Below are 16,004 nucleotides of genomic sequence, written 5' to 3' on the forward strand. Positions count from 1 at the left end.
GAAATTGCTAAATCAGAAATTCATTGAACACACCTTTTTCAAGCTTCCTAGAAACTGAAGTAAGTACTCTAACGCATTCACATTTGTCTAATTCTAATATTTCCCATTCTACAATCATTTTGAATGCAGAACTTAATGTCCTGTGAGTATGCATCACTTAGGGTGAAAGCATCAAATGAGAGCACCCAAACCCCACTCTCTGCTGGCTCAAGGAATGTATCTTCAGCCCTGGGCCTCAGCCATTGGCTCAAGATGGGAGCAGGTGACCTGACCTGATCCATTAAGTGCCCTCCTAGCTGTTCAGGCTCGCAAATTGAGGAGAAAATTAGTTTGTGCTTTTTGTCTACTTTATATTTCTTTGTTTGACTTTTTGCCTTATTGTAATTGTGGTGATTTCAGGATTGTGAATCCAAAGCTCTAAGGACGTGTCCTGCCTCTTTCATCATACTGTGAAGAAAGGTTCTCTGAAAAGGAATCTGGAGGTAAGACACTATTCCTGTGAAGAGTTTGAAAAACCAGGGAGGTAGAGGCTTCAGTGGGAAGCAGAGGTGCAATTCCAGAGAACAGAAAGACGATATGGCTTTCATAGAGAAACTTCCCATTCAAGTTCCCAGTACAGTCCATTGATGCAAATACAGGATTCAGACTTAGGTCTGATTGGTTGACTCAGTTGAGCTCTGTTTGGTCAGTACAACTGAGCCCTGATTGGCAGGGGCAGATGAGCTCTGGTTGGTTGGTTGGTCGGTTGGTTCACGTGAGCTCTGAAAGTTCCAAAGTTAGATAGTGCTGTGGGTTTTTGGAAACTCATAGCACATCTGTGAGCTCCAGTCAGCACATGGCAGCTTGGCTGTATTTTAAATTTAGGCTCAGCCACTGGGATCCTTCTTGAAAGACTGGCTCTTTTAGATTCACGTTTGTTCACAAGTTAGAGAAAATGATAGTGGCCAATTAAGAAAACTGGAATGATCCCCCCCCTTTCTCTCTTTCTCTCTCTCTGTCAATGTGATTGTTGTGGGGCTTTTTCACTTTCAAGCACATGCGTCTGACAAAATTAACAAACTATGGCAAGTTGAGACAAGAAAAACATTTATTTCAGTACAATGCTTTCTCAAAAATGTGATTGGTCCTGATTCTTGACCCAATGGAATGCACTTCCTCTTTCATCATAGACTGTCAGTCTGGAATAAAAGAGAATGAGTGTGGAAGTCAGTGAGGGCACAGACAAAGCTTTAAATGTTGACTACTCTTTTTCCTAATCCTAGACATTTTCCCCAGCATAGTGACCGTATGTCCTGATTTCACCTGTTGTCCCGGAGTAATTCCAAATAGCATTGCTTTCACTCTAAAACGTGTCCAAATGTACGACTCTGCACTTCCCAGGGTAACTAGATCATGCAGGAAATTGTGAGTGTAGTAGCGCTCATATCTTTGTTGAATGAGCATATAAATGAATGAACCTGAATGAGATAAGACACTGGCCCCTGACAACCTATGAGACCATTGCTGAATTTGTGTGGCTAGTCCACCCAGCCCTTCTGGATCTCCTGGTCTGTGTATCACATTGACTCCTCCCAATAACCCTTTATGGTGTAGACATTTCAGCCTCAATTTTGTGCGGAGAACACACAGAGTAACTGAGTAACATGCCCCGTGATAACACAGCTGATAAATGGGAAAGCAAGGATTCAAATCCACACCAGTCTGAGTCCAGAACCCAAGTACTTGAACATTGTCCTCTGCCATCCTCTCTCATGTTGTAGTGGTGGCACCTTCAAGGCATGGATACCTAGGGGTAGACAGTCTGAGGGTATCCTCCCCTTCACAGCAAGGCTTTTCATAGCTTAATCTTTCCTCGAAGGCAATGTGATCAATTCAGTGATGCAAAAGCAAAAGCTTCACGTTAGCCTTCCCCGCAAAGGTATACAAGGAACATGATTTTCTCATGCAAACACGGGAGCTTTTTCAAGCAGCAGTTAGCAAATTCGACGATTCCTGTGCTCAATTCTATGTTGCAGTAGCTGTCTGAAGCATATGCAAAGCCATTCCGTGTTGCACAATTGTGTCCAATACAGACGGACTCCGACTCAGGATGGTGCGACTTAAAATTATTTGACTTTATGATAGGCTTAACTGGACATAAGTCCACTGGAAGCTGGGGAGCATATGTTTATCCTGTTGCAAATTGGTGACAGAAAGGGTGGGAAGCAGGGAGTGGGGAAAATTTTCAGCTTAGGGATTTACAGTCATTACCTGATGATCCACATTTAGCTCTGTGATGGCCAATTTTATATCTTGTCTTGTCTTTCCAATCAGGGGGAGATACTTTCTTTCCCAAATAAGCAAGGATAGAGATTTAGGTAACCTGACTTGGTTGGGTTACACTACCTAGATATGTGGTCACATTTTATTCTGAACGTTTCTGTGAAGGTGTTTTTGGGTAACATTAACATTAAATCAATGGAACTGAGCAAAACAGACTGCCCTCCATAATAGCCTGAACAGAACAAAAAGACTGGCTTCTCCCAAGCAAGAGTAAATTCTGCAGCAGACAGCCTTCACACTGGGACTGCAGCATTGGCTCTCCCATGGGTCTTCTGCCTCATGGACTTTAGACTTAAAGTGTAACGTCAGCTGGTACCTGAGACTCCAGGCTGCCAGCCCATCCTGCAGATTTGGGACCTGCCAGCCTCCATAATCACACGAATCAGTTTCCTAAAATAAATCTCTCTCTATAGATAGATGGATAAATAATCTATTGGTTTTATATCTCTGGAAGTCTTTAATACAAGCTTTCTGCACGAAAACATTGCTGCAGAGACCTGAGTGTTGTTTCCGCATGTGAAATACCCAGGTATATATCAGACCTTTTTCTGATTCCATTAATCAATACCTTGGCCTTTAATTAGTGACTATGCAGTTATGTCAGTATTTTTCCCTGGCTCTTTAGAGATATTTCTTCACCATTTGATATGACTGGGGACAACAACATATTGGGTTCAATGGCAGAGTCAAGGACTAATTACAATTATATTACTGAAAATCACAATCCCTTGAACATTGGTAGAGTCCACATGTTAAGCAGAAGACTGAGCGAACTTACCCCACTTCTGACCTTGCCAGTGTATTTCACTCTCTTTCATTACCACCCACATAGCCAACACTCATACTGGTTGGTGTCAATTAAACCAGGCATTGGTATCTATAGCAATAAAAAGAGTCACCACTGTCTGAATGGTGACTGTGCCAGGCATTGTTCTGAGTGCTTTACAGGGAACACTTCAATTACCTTTCACAAGATCTCTGTGAAGTAGTGTCATTATCTCCATTTTTATGGACGAAGGAACTGAACCACATAAGACTGTCACTTGCCCAAGATCGAACCGGTAGAATGTTGCCAAGGCAAGAATCGAACATACTTCTACACATTTAAGCTTCCGCTCAGAAGAAAGAAAATGGCAGCGGAGTGAACAGGCAACATGCAGAATGAAAGAAAATTTTTGCAATCCATCCTTCTGACAAAGCTCTGATATCCAGAATCTGCAAGGAACTGAAACAAACTTACAAGAAAAAAAATCAAACAACCCCATCAAAAAGTGGGCAACGAAAATGAGCAGACACTTCTCAAAGGAAGACATTTATGTGGCCAATAAACATACGAAAAAAAAAGCTCACTATCACTGGTCATTAGAGAATTGCAAATCGCAACCACAATGAGATACCATCTCACGCCAGTTAGAATGGCGATCAGTAAAAAGTCGGGAAGCAACATATGCTGGTGAGGCTATGGAGAAATAGGAATGCTTGTACACTGTTGGTGGGAGTGTAAATTAGTTCAACAAAGGTAAAAGGGGGTGTGGCCATTCCTCAAGGATCTAGAACCAGAAATACCATTTGACCCGGCCATCCCGTTACTGGGTATATGCCCAAAGGATTATAAATTATTCTATTATAAAGACACATGCCCACGTATGTTTATTGCAGCACTATTTACAATAGCAAAGACTTGGAACTAACCCAAATGCCCATCAGTGATAGACTGGATACAGAAAATGTAGCGCATATACACCATGGAATACTACGCAGTCATGAGAAAGAATGAGTTCGTGTGGCCTCAGCAGGGACACGTATGAACCTGGAAGCCATCGTTCTCCACAAACACAGGAACAGAAACCCAAAGCCTGCATGTTATCACTCATAAGTGAGAGTTGCACAATGAGAACACATGGACACAGTGAGGGGAACATCACACAGCAGGGCCTGTCGGGGGGCGAGGGGCAAAGGGAGGGAGATCATTAGGACAAACAGTGCGTGTGGGGCTTAAAACCTAGATGACGGTTTGATAGGTGCAGCAAGCCACTGTGGCACATGTGTACCTATGAAGCAAACCAGCATGTTCAGCACATGTATCCCAGATCCTAAAGTAAAATAAAAATAAAATAAAGTCATGTAAAAGAAATAAACATAGCCATCCCCGGAAGAAGAGATAAAAAACATTTTAAAGGGCAGATTAGAGATAGCGGAATAGAGATTTTGTGAATGACAAGACAGGTAAGAGTAATGACACACAGTACGGCATATAGAGAACGAGGAAACAAACGATTAGAGAGAGGCAAGGGTGTTGAGAAACATTAAGTGTATGCTGCCTCCATGGCTCCCTTGTGGAAGTTACTATCATTTTGTAATTAGTGGTAGGCGGGTAACAGCTGCCTACCTGGTATATTCCTGAGTTATGTGTATATGTAGAACACCTGTGTGTTAATGCGAATCACCTGCCAAAGGGCAACTAAATGCGTGGATGAGTCTCTGCTCGGGGCCTTCAGTCTGGAGAGCTCTCAGCCACGCAGGCTCTCAGGCTGTTTGTTCCCCAGTATAGAGCCACTTAGTTGTGCCATCTGGGTTTCTGCCTCTCAAATACCTTCAGCCCACCTGGGTGTGGGGTGTCCCAACTGAGCCGGTTCTCGGCACAAGGGGGCTTAAGGTGTGGACAAAGAAGGCGTGATGAACATCCTACGGGTATTACAGAAATGGAAATAAGAGTGAATTTGGGGAAAATCACATTTAAAGAGAAGAAATGGCTGGTGATTTTCCACAATAGAGGAAAGACATGAATTGCCGATTCAGGAAACACACTTGTGCACATCATACTAAAGCCACAGAAAAGTGAAAACCTTGACATCATAATAGCTGAGGAAAAAAATTCATTGCCTACCGGGGGAAAAGAAAGGGTTTGTAAGCAGACCTCTGCATATCAATGAATGGAAGCCAAAAGCAAAGTCTGAGAGCAAATACTGTCAACATAGAGTGGAATTCCTAGCTAAATAGTATCACGAAAGTATAAGCAAGCTGTGATAGACATGCAGGTGAACCACCCAGAATTCCTGTCGAGGATGGATTTGATGTTTGTGATGCTGGGAGTGCAGGCAGGTGCCAGGTAACAGCCACTTGTCCCTGAGGGCACTAGCTGAACCGCAGGAACTGCCCTGCTCTAGGTCATCCCCTTCCCGAGGCGGACCACATGCAAGGACAAATCCAGGAAGGGATATAAATATCTAGCTATTCCCAATACTGAACAACGCTGAAGGGCCATTTTACCTTCAGAGCATCTCTGGGTATCATAAGAGGCTTTGGTTTGGCCTGAAGTAAGCACGAACTTCTTCCTCTGCCCACTCCTGGCTCCTTCTTGTCCCTTCCTCAGCTGTTGATCCTGGATAAGTGTCCTGCACACTAAACTCCATCACGGTGTCAGCTTCCTGCAGAATCTAACCCGGAAACAAGGATACATGGCAGAGAAATGGAAAACTCTTAGTGTCGACACCAACAGAAACCTTGTTAAGGACATTTCCAAAGAATATCATTCAACGAGTTGTAATGTGATCAAAAGAGCACGATGGGAGGTGCCAAGCAGGAATATTAATACGATACAGTGGGAAATAGGGGCGAATGAAACACAGTGACTTATAAAATGGATGCCATGAAGACCACGAAGGCATTGAAGAATTAAAACAAGAAGCAAGGACTGAATATTATAATGATGCATCACGTGTGCAATTTATACTCATTTATAACATGCATCCCCTTCGACTTAAGGGACACGTGACCTGTGGTGTCCCACCGGTTTTTCAAGTATTCTTTCCCCGAGAACTAAACACTGTCAACTCAGATTCAATCTGTATCTGGGGTGCCGTTTGCTCCAAGGGAAATAAATGATCACATTTAATAATTTTGCAGGTAATCACTTTGCTACATGGTCACTTCTATCGGTTCGAGTCCCAGGTCTCCCTTTATAAGGATTAATCAGATCAACGGTATTTTTGCAGCAATGTCCCTTAATATTTTCACCAGATGATTTGGTGGAATAGTCCACACGTCCATTATGTTTGAGTTGGCAACTGATAAAATGAAATTCTTGATCTAAGCATCTTACCTACCCAATCCTGTTTTTCGAACACATCTCATACACAGAATTCTTTTCAATACACAAACATGGACCCAGAGTCGGTATAGGAAATGGCCAAGTAGAATTTTCAGGAGGTATCTCGTTACCCAGGTCCTTGAGCTCCGTAATTACTGTTCCGGTTCCTTCAGATTTATCCAATTGTATTCCTTTCTTGTGCATAACCTCCTGTGTTTTAAAACACGAACATTTATCAGTGGCAATTACGCATCATTGGATGATGGGAGCGTCCAAGGAAAATGCCAAGCCCCAGTTTCAACTCATTTCACCAGAGAGGAACCTGCAGCCCATGAGCCACAGCCATTGGCACAAGCGTGGAAGATGACTGGGACCGAAACAGTGTGCGCGTTCCTTGGTGTTGCCCTATTACATGGAAGAGGGGCAGAGAATGATTTTTGCCTGCTCTGTGATTTTTTGCACACTTGCTTTCAAATGTGGTGATCTGGAGATATAAATCTTTAGCTGGTAGTGAGGCATGTCTCTTGCCCCTTGCAATAATTAAGAAAAAGATGATGAGACAATAAGAGAACTGAGATGACCCCTCCTTTCTCCTCCTGGGATGTCGATGTTAATATGAATGTGAATGTTAATGCAATATAATTTCCATCGAGTTGTCTTCTTGGCCCAATGGGTGTGTGTTTGTTTTTCTGTATGTATATTGCTGAGGTTCAAAAGAGTTGTGACTTTCCAGTTAATTTTTAAAAGTTATGGTTTATATCTAGCAGTCACCTGTGCAGAGACAGAGCACACTCTAAAATTTCTTTTTCTATTTTCCTTAAGGGATCTCAGGCTGTTGCAAAAGAAAAAATGGTTTTAGGTTCTCTCACGTGGCATTGGGGATTGCCACGGAAAGGAAGGACAGAGAGAAGTAAATGGAGAGATAGACTAAGGGAGCACATATGCTTACCAGAGGTTCAAGAAGAGAGGAATTCAGTGGTCTGAGGACTGTTTACAGAGACCAGAGCCATTAAATGTCTCTCTCTTTCTTTCTCTCTAAGTATCAATATATAAATGTATGTGTGTGTGTGTGTGTGTGTGTGTGTGTGCGCGCGCGCGCATGCGCGCGTCTGTGTCTGTATCCTAAGTATTCGTATAAACTGAGTTGACTTTTGACTATCGAGCTCTTGAAAAATCCTTGGAAATTTCTTCGTATGAGATTTTCACCAAGACAAACAGCTGATATTTCCTGGTTTTGTCCTTTTCTTCTTTGTCTTGTTTTCTGTAAAGTAGAGGTACCTTTTCAGTCAAGTTTAACCAAGAATATGACTCAACCAAGGTGTCACGAGGTGTCCGCAAAAAGTTGAAAAGTACGTTTCGCAAGGTCCAGAAATGCTCCAAACCCCAGACACAGCTCAAAGAGAAAGGAAAGGTTTGCTAGCCATTAACGAGATACAACTCACATGTTTGTCCCATGCAATTTTCGAGGGTCTTACATTGTCAGCTATGTATACACAATGGCTAAAGGGCCTCATGCGCCTCCATCACAGGTGCAAGAAGACAGGAAATAAAAATCCAAGGAAGCGAAATGGGTCAATAAGAAATAGGTACTCCCCGAAAGTCACACAAATATCCAACCGGGAGGGGATGGTTTCCTGACCAGGAACGCAACCCATAACGTCGGGGTGAAAGCACAGAATGTGAAGTCTAAGGCCGCAAGGTCGAGTGACCTTTGCTGTTATTCCTACAGGGGCAGTTTGAGCAGACACAGGAGTTTATCTTTGTTTTCGTCATATTTTTTGCTCTTCACTTTTGTCAAGCAAAGTTTTAAGGTTAGCCGTGGCACCATCCTGTGTCTTTTCATACATTTAACCTTTATATCGAACGCTTAGAATAAGAAAACTCTAAAATCGTTTTAATAAAATGTGGGAGGCTAATTTCAAGGATCAATCAATCTTTTGGCCATCGGCAATTAGAATTCTCAATAGCGTAGTGATGTTCAACAGCAACTACCCTCTTCAGAGAAGGAGTAGTCCCAAAGATGCCCCCTGTTCCCAGACATAGGCTAAGATAACAAATGATTCCTTCCTGGGGTTGCAGTTTGCCGGCTCACGCTAGTTAGACCAGCGGTCCCCAACCTTTGTGGCACCACAGACCTGTTTCATGGAAGACAAGATTTTCATGGAACAGCACTGGGGGTATGGTTTTGGGATGACTCAAGTGCATTACACTTATCGTGCACTTTATTTCTATTTTTATTCTATTGTAATATGTAATGAAATCATTTTACAACTCACTGTAATGTAGAATCAGTGGGAGCCCTGAGTTTGCTTTCCTGCAACTAGACGGTCCCGTGTGGGGGTGATGGGAGACCATGACAGATGATCAGGCATGAGGTTCTTACAAGGAGTGGTATGCACCCTAAATCCCTCTGTAACCAATACATCTGTTAGACTCCCGACCCCTCATCTCTCTCCTACTTGAAGACGGGTTCTTTACTGGGGTACTCAAGTTACATTACATTCATTACGGTGGGCTCTAACCAAAACGTCTAGCGTGCATTGTGGCTATCCACAGGAACTTCAGACACAGAGACATGCGTACGAGGGAGGAAATGTCAAGTGACATTGGGAGAAGTGGGTCGTCCTCAAGCCAAGGAAAGATCCCTGGAATAGATCCCTCCCTCTTACTCCTCAGAAGTAACCAACCCAGCTGACGGCTTGATTTGGACTTCCAGCCTGCAGAACTGTGAACAATAAATTTCTGCGGTTTAAGCCACCAGGCCTGTGGTATTTGTCAGAATAGCCCTAGCAAACTACTAGAGATTCTGCTGCCAAGCAGTGGGATGATGCCGTAAGGAACACCCAAAGGACTGGAAGAGGCCTTGGAACTAGGTAATGCATAGAGACTGGAAGCGTTCTGACGCGCATGACACAAGAAGCCTAGAGTGTCTTTAGGAGACAGCTGGGGGAAATATGAACGCAAAATGCAAGTCAAACGAAGGTTAAGAAAGAATTCTTTGCCGTCGAGAAAGGCTATCTGACTTAAAGAATACATGTATCATGACCACCTATATGTTGCTAGAACTGTGAGTGCCAAAGGTGTTTGTGGTGAGTTTTCAGACGGAGACTAGGAAGATGTTATGGGAAGCACACGAGGAAAGGGGATCCTGGTTTTACAGTGGCAAAGATTCGGGCTTTAATGTGTTCTTAGTGTTTTCGAGGAAAGTAGAAATCGTAAGTAATGAAATTGCACATGCAGCTGACTTCTAGTGTTGGGGCTCAGAGCGCAATACCTCAAGATGAAGGCCTCAGAAGTAGTCTCAGATATAAAACATTTTCTCTGACGTTCCATGGTCTCCTGTCTCTCAGTCCCAATCTGCCCCAGGGGCTAATCATAGAGATCAGAATCCCTCTTCCCGAAGGTGGGTCCTAGGAATCGGAAGCCCCTTTCTCTAAAGATAGTCACAGAACCTAGAAATGGTATTGTAATATATTTCCACTTTTTCATGTACAACCCGACTATGAAGAAATAATCTAACCCATCTTTTTCGATAGGCTAAATCGCAAGAAACCCCATTGCAGAGAGGGTCATGACCCATAACCAGGAGGAAGGACTGTGTGCTCAGAGAAGCCAAGCAGAGTCTAGACGGACGGGCCTGGCCGGGTTTCCCGCACTCAGTCTGTTAGCATTAGATTACAGCCATTTGTTCCAATATGTTTATACTCAGCTGTCCATACTTCTTGGAGCCCATGCATAAAAATAGATGATTTCCCATGTGTCTTTGGCTATTCACACTACAGGCTCCCGGGGATACAAGTTAAATAAGTTGGTATGCCTTATGTCCTATGGATGTTCCTTTTGCAAGCTGATTTTTCAGTGAAACTTAAGAGGTCCGGGGGGACCCGTAGCCACTACAGTGGCAAATTGAGAAAACCATTTAGGGTTTAATATGGTTTCTACTAGATCCATATAGTAAATGGAGAAGAAGAAAGGTAAATTAGCCAAGGAAGCACTGAGGAGAAGGAAGCCAGCGTTTGATGATTCAGAAGGTACAAAGAAAGAAGATAGCTCACTCTGGAAACAGGTCCAAGGGTGCGCCTGGAAACCCATTAGCTAGAGAAGTGGGGCATGTAACTCATGGATCCAATAAACCATCTCTGCAGAAGTTAGGAACTGACATATGGGTATTCAAGGAAGATCTTGTCTGATGGCATGGACTCATGTGAATTCCCCGAGAAGCCAAAAAGTTTTTGAGAATTTTATACCAGAAAAAAAGTGTTGTGAGAATGAACTGGATGGGACAAAGATGGCTGAAATGGAAAGAAGCTGTTAGAGTTCCTGGATTGTACAGGCAAGAAAGGGGCTGACTGAGGTACCCAGCTGTGGCCATTTCTTCACATTCGAGAAGACGAGGAAGGACTCCAAAGTTGGGTCAAAGGTTGGCACGGCCGCCACCTCCCCCCAAGAACCAGGGGCACAGTACCTGGGGGCTGGGCCATCCCTCTCGGTCCCAGAAGCGGATGTCACCTCCTGAGTTCCAGGCATTTGTCCCACCTCCTCGGTTTCAGAGGGATGGGCGGCAGCAGCCCAGGCTGGGGTGAGAGCCTTCACTTGGCTGCCCAGGACTTAGGGTGTGAAGCTGTTACCCCATTGGGCCTCAAGGACAGAGCGTTGAGCCCTAGTAGAATCTTTTCTTTCCACGGAATCTGACGGAGTTTGCCCCACTATGTTTCAAGCTTGCCTCGGGCCCACGAGGTCAAGGACTTTTTCTGAGTTCCTGCTTTCGGTATGATAAGCCCTCTCCGGTGCCAGTCCCACAACTGTGTTTCAGAAGCAGAGAACTTGTCTAGCTTCACAGGTGCAGTGGTGGAGAGAATTCCTACCTCAGCATGAGTCAGACCTGAAGACTCACCCATTCCTGATGGAGAAGATTTTCAGGTGAGATGTTGGATAACTGGTTTTGGACTCAGTTAAGCCTTCGGGGAGGTTGTGATGAAATGAATGTGTTTTCTATGTGAGGACGTTAATTTGTGCTGTGGAGGAGTGGACGCAGAAGAAGCACCATTACGGATGGAGTTTTGTCCCCGCAAACTTCACATGTAGACGTCCTGGCTCCCAGTGTTTTAGAATGTGACCTTATTTTAAGAGAGTCTCTACACAGGTCATCTGGCTAAAGTGAAGTTATGAGAGTAGACCTAACCAATGGGATTCGTCTCCTTACAAAAATGTGACAATTGGTATCCAGAACTGTGAGATAAAAAATAAATAGTGTTCCTCGGACACAGGGAGAGGAGTATCACACACCGGTGCCTGTCGGGGGCTGGGGGGCTGGGGGGCTAGGGAAGGGAGAGCCTTAGGAGAAAGACCTAATGTAGAGGACGGGGTGATGGATGCAGCCACCACCATGGCACATGTATAACTATGTAAGAAATCTGCACATTCTGCACACGCACCCCAGAACTACAAGTATAACTTTGAGAAACAAGAAAATAAATAGCGTTTAAGTCAGCCAGTCTCTGGAATGTTTTTGCATCGGCCCTAGAAAACTAATAGAACATCTCCATCAACGGCATTAAAAGCATACATCCAATCGAAGAACCAACGACGCACAACCATCCAACCACAGGTTTCCCCTTCAACTCCAACTGAACATCCCTGGACAACTCACTCTTACTAGTTCAGACCAGGACACCTGATCACACCTTGGGCTGTGGCTCCTGGGCTGCAGGTGCCTCACTGGCTGAAAGGGATCCGAGTGGAGCTTCTGCTGCTCCATCAGACAACATTCCATCATCCCATGATGCGCAGAGGCCAGTCATGAAGGTTTTCAAAAACAAAAGATTCTAGCCTGAAGAAGAGCAGAATCAGAGAAATCTAAACAAGTGAGATTCCAATTCTAGGGAGCCTAGAATAGGAATTGATCCTTACACTTTTGTAGTTTTTTCTGTGCAGTGTTTGGGTCGTTGCTTCTCTTTTGAAATGAACTCCATGGTACAGGGAATGCTGACAGAAAGACTGATTGGACTCTATTGCTCTTATTCCTACTATTTTTCCTACATCGGTATTTCTCATTGGTTATTGAAGAAGTAAAGACATTTTCCTTACTTTGTGTTTTCAGTAAGCCACAGCAAGACATCAGGATTGCTCACTAGGTTCCCCTGCTTCTCAATCACCCACCGAAATGCTGTACCAAAGGCGTGAACCTCCTCTTCCCATCATCCCATCAAACTACCCTTTTGCTCTTTCTTCCTATAATTCGTCGGCATCAGTCCCCTTGAACTCCCACTCTCCACTCTCCACAGCCCGACCAGAGTTCATCGTGGGCCCTGTGTTACTAATGCTCCTCTTTGATTTCTGAATTTGCAGGTACAAAACACACACTCCAGGGTGAAATATCCCAGTGGATTTGGTTTCTGAAAAAGACATATCAAATTACTCAGTAGATATGCAAGGATAACTTTCGAAATTTATTTCTATGTCCTACTTGACAGAAAAGTTGGCACTTTAAAGCAAAACGATGAGCATAATGAGAATTCATTGACTGAGTGGGGTGTGGTGTTTTGGATCAGGTACACAGCTCTGTCTCTGGAAAACAACAGGGATCTGCAAAGCATCTTTGGTTTTCAGATTGTTGTGTGGACAGGTAGGAACACTTGTCGGCCTCCTGCAGAGGGATTTCATTGCAGCAGATTTCGTGGTGGTGTTTCTTGGTCTCCTGGCGAGGTGAGCATTTTTCTTCAACTATTTTCATAACATGTTTCCAACAGTCTGGAAAAACAGAAAACAACCAATCCCGGTGAGAGGACTTCTTGCTTCTACATCCTTTCTCTTTGGATCCCAAGTGGAGCTCTGGAGGTGACCTTCTACCCGTACCCGTCTGCACTACTCAGGGAAGCTCTGGCTTCTATCCTGCTCTGCGCTCATTTCCATCTTGACCAAGCGGTCCTCCCCTCAAAGGTAGAATAATCTATGTGGCTGTGTGTTGGGTCCCTCTGGGGTGGTTATTTCCCACTTCTGAGGGGCCCAAGAAAATTTTGATTCTTGTGATTTACCAGCTTTTCTTTCATGGTTTGGCTGAGTGTACCATCCTTGACAGGTTTCTGCATATAAACGAGAAGGGTTGTTTATGAGATGTTTCAAACTTTGTGGGAATCATTTAACAGAAATGACCACAGACTGAGCTTCAAGGCACAAAATAATAAATTCCTATGGGTGGCAATCCCAGCGTAGGTTTTCTTGTCCACATGCTCGGACTGCTGGAAATCTATTTAAATGAAAAGCAAAGAGAAAGCCACCAGCTGCTCTGAAATTCTGCAATACACTTATAGAAGAAAATGCTAAATATACAAAGACCTGGGACCCAGAAGAAAGCACAATGAAAAGCAGCCTATACTAACATTAACATGAATAAGCAAATCTCTGGAGGAAATAAGTGTCATCTTACTCCTCCTAAAGGCTGACCAAGCTCTGCATAACTTGATGCCAGGGGCAAGGAACATAGAATACCCCTAGCTTTGGATTCATATCCTTAAATCACCGTGGTTACAAACACTGAAAACTAAAACGTCAGGTAAAGAATCACAGCCCTGTCCCTTGAAACACCAGAGTGAATATCACAGGAAAGCGGTTGTGGGTACAGCCTCAGTCACGCCCCACACATTGGGACACTGACTGTTGCTCACTGCCTGCACCACTGGATACTAGGGCATCAGCTGTTTGCGTGGACTCTCCCTAAGCCCACTGACACAAACCTGGAACTAACGGAGGTTTCTGTTTAAAAAGAAATGAAAAGATTATCTGTCAGGGAAAAAAAAAAAGAATGAACTGCAATAGTGATGTCAGAGTCGAGGCAGTGGGAAAATGAGCGGATTCCTCAAAGTTTTATTTAGCTATATGTACGGTGTAACTGGGCCTCATTTGCTTATTTACTTGGATTCGTGTTGGGAGAGATGTTGAAAACATTTAGGAGGGTTACCTTGGTTCTTCTGTCAGCGTATTCACTTTTTCTGTTGCTGTAGGGCATATACTGAAGTTCTGGAATATTCCGCCATCCAGTCGCAGGAGAACGAGAGTGAAAAGGGTAAAGATCAGTACATTGATAACATCACCATAAAGATAACCTAGAAAGAAAACTAATAAAAGCGACCATTTAGGAAACTGAGGAAATGAAGCAGGATCGAGGAAAAACTCACTACTTTTCCTTAGAGCGAATGGCACTACAGATATATTGGAGTTGATAGTGTCTAGTACCGAGGGAGAAATGCTTGAAAAATCGCAGGACGCCACATGCCACATGCTACCCCCCCCCGACACGATTTCGAAAGAACGCCACCCACCCCAACCTCCGCTGGGGTCCCCCCCACTTGGGGAGCCACTGGTCTTTCCGTGGTGCTCAGGGGCTCCTGAGGTAGCTCACTTGCTCCTGGTGTACCTGAGAACAGCCTTCGTGCCCTCGGACTCGGCCAGCCTGCCCATGTCCCCGGGCAGCAGCAGGCGCACGGCGATCTGGATCTCCCAGGCGGTGATGGTCACGTGCTTGACGGAGTGGGCCAGGCGACCAGCCTCGGAGCCGATGCGGTCAAGTATGTCGTGAACCATAGAATCCATGACACTCACGGCCTCCCGGGAAAGGCTGAGGCCCTGGTGAACCTGCTTCAGCACCAGGCGGAAATAGGTGGCGAAGCTGTCCCCGCGGCAGTTGGCGTGGCACCTGCGGGGCCCTCGGCGCCCTCGCTTCCTCTGCTTGCTCTTCTTCTGAGCCGTTGTGGAGTTGGCCTCTTTGGGCTCCTGGGTGATCATTTGTTCCCCAGAGGAATTTCTAGCCATGGCGGAGGCAGCGGCCATTAGATCGCAAGAAGAGGCAATGGCGGTTGTCGACGGGGACAGACAATGGCGATTGTGAAGCGGGGACGCTTGGGTACGCAGCATGGCTCCACGTCACGGGCAAACTTGACATCTGATTGGATCAAGTGGATGAAGTCACACAGGGACCCTGTCAGCAAACCTCCCTGCATCGAAGGTGACTGGATGGTTCCGTTGCTTGGCATCTTGTCAACCAATCACAGCGGGCGTCTGCCGGCCTAGGCGCCCCCTGTGGCCTACGTCGGAGGCACTTACACAGATGCCTCACCGGGAAAAAGCGCATCAGCCCTCCTCAGCTGATACATGACACACCCTGTGCACTTTGAAGGGTGTCACTGAAAACTCCCAAAGCTCAGCAATTTCAGCTCATGCTCCTTGAAGAGAGACAGACCTCCTGAGCCCAAGGCCATTATGCGGATGCCAGAGGAACGACCGTGTCCACGTGTGGACCGGTTCTCACCCATCTCAGAATCTACTGTTATCCCTGGCTAAGCCACCCCGGCTTTAGCAGGAACTCCCCGATACGGCCGCCAAGGGCTCCTGGGCAGAAAAGGACCTGGCGGTCTGGCTGCTGTCTTCAGTTCTGATCACCGTCTTCAGTGAATCAGGAGAACGAGGAATGGCCATACCACAGCCTCCAAGCCGAGAATAGAAACGGAAAGGTGCTTTTATGTAAAACATATAACGACACTCAACGTTGACCAGGTTTAAACCAGGAAAAAAAAAAAAAAAAAAAGGAAAACGAAAC

At 45.0% G+C, this 16,004-nt stretch overlaps 1 protein-coding gene and 1 long non-coding RNA gene across 3 annotated transcripts; one reads left to right on the forward strand and one right to left on the reverse strand.

Annotated features, from left to right (window-relative positions):
- Window positions 1–400: 400 nt before the first annotated feature.
- On the forward strand, window positions 401–14,899 carry LOC144581249 (uncharacterized). The gene is made up of 3 exons (XR_013531826.1): window positions 401–482; window positions 13,162–13,351; window positions 14,413–14,899. It is a non-coding gene; the product is annotated as an uncharacterized LOC144581249 (long non-coding RNA).
- LOC144581248 (histone H2B type W-T-like) lies at window positions 12,823–15,433 on the reverse strand. Of its 2 annotated transcripts, XR_013531825.1 has the most exons (4): window positions 14,826–15,433; window positions 14,370–14,428; window positions 13,447–13,494; window positions 12,823–13,162 (listed from the first exon to the last, which is right to left on the reverse strand). XR_013531825.1 is itself a non-coding variant. In XM_078364277.1 (3 exons), the coding sequence occupies exons 1-2, from the start codon at window positions 15,320–15,322 to the stop codon at window positions 14,392–14,394; spliced, it is 534 nt and encodes a 177-aa protein (XP_078220403.1). In that variant the 5' UTR covers window positions 15,323–15,433; the 3' UTR covers window positions 12,823–13,162; window positions 14,370–14,391. The 2 variants fall into 2 exon arrangements, 1 of the variants encoding a protein (XP_078220403.1); XM_078364277.1 differs by lacking the exon at window positions 13,447–13,494.
- Window positions 15,434–16,004: the final 571 nt, after the last annotated feature.

The sequence above is a fragment of the Callithrix jacchus genome, chromosome X (assembly GCF_049354715.1).
Source record: "Callithrix jacchus isolate 240 chromosome X, calJac240_pri, whole genome shotgun sequence".
Lineage (NCBI taxonomy): Eukaryota > Metazoa > Chordata > Mammalia > Primates > Cebidae > Callithrix > Callithrix jacchus.

Bases quoted from the DNA above. Each gene is read 5' to 3' on its own strand.
- LOC144581248 (XM_078364277.1), bottom strand. From the start codon at position 15,322: ATGCTGCGTACCCAAGCGTCCCCGCTTCACAATCGCCATTGTCTGTCC. The intron at 14,429-14,825 runs GTACACCAGGAG...GGAATATTCCAG, and splicing joins GGCACGAAGGCTGTTCTCAG to AACTTCAGTATATGCCCTAC.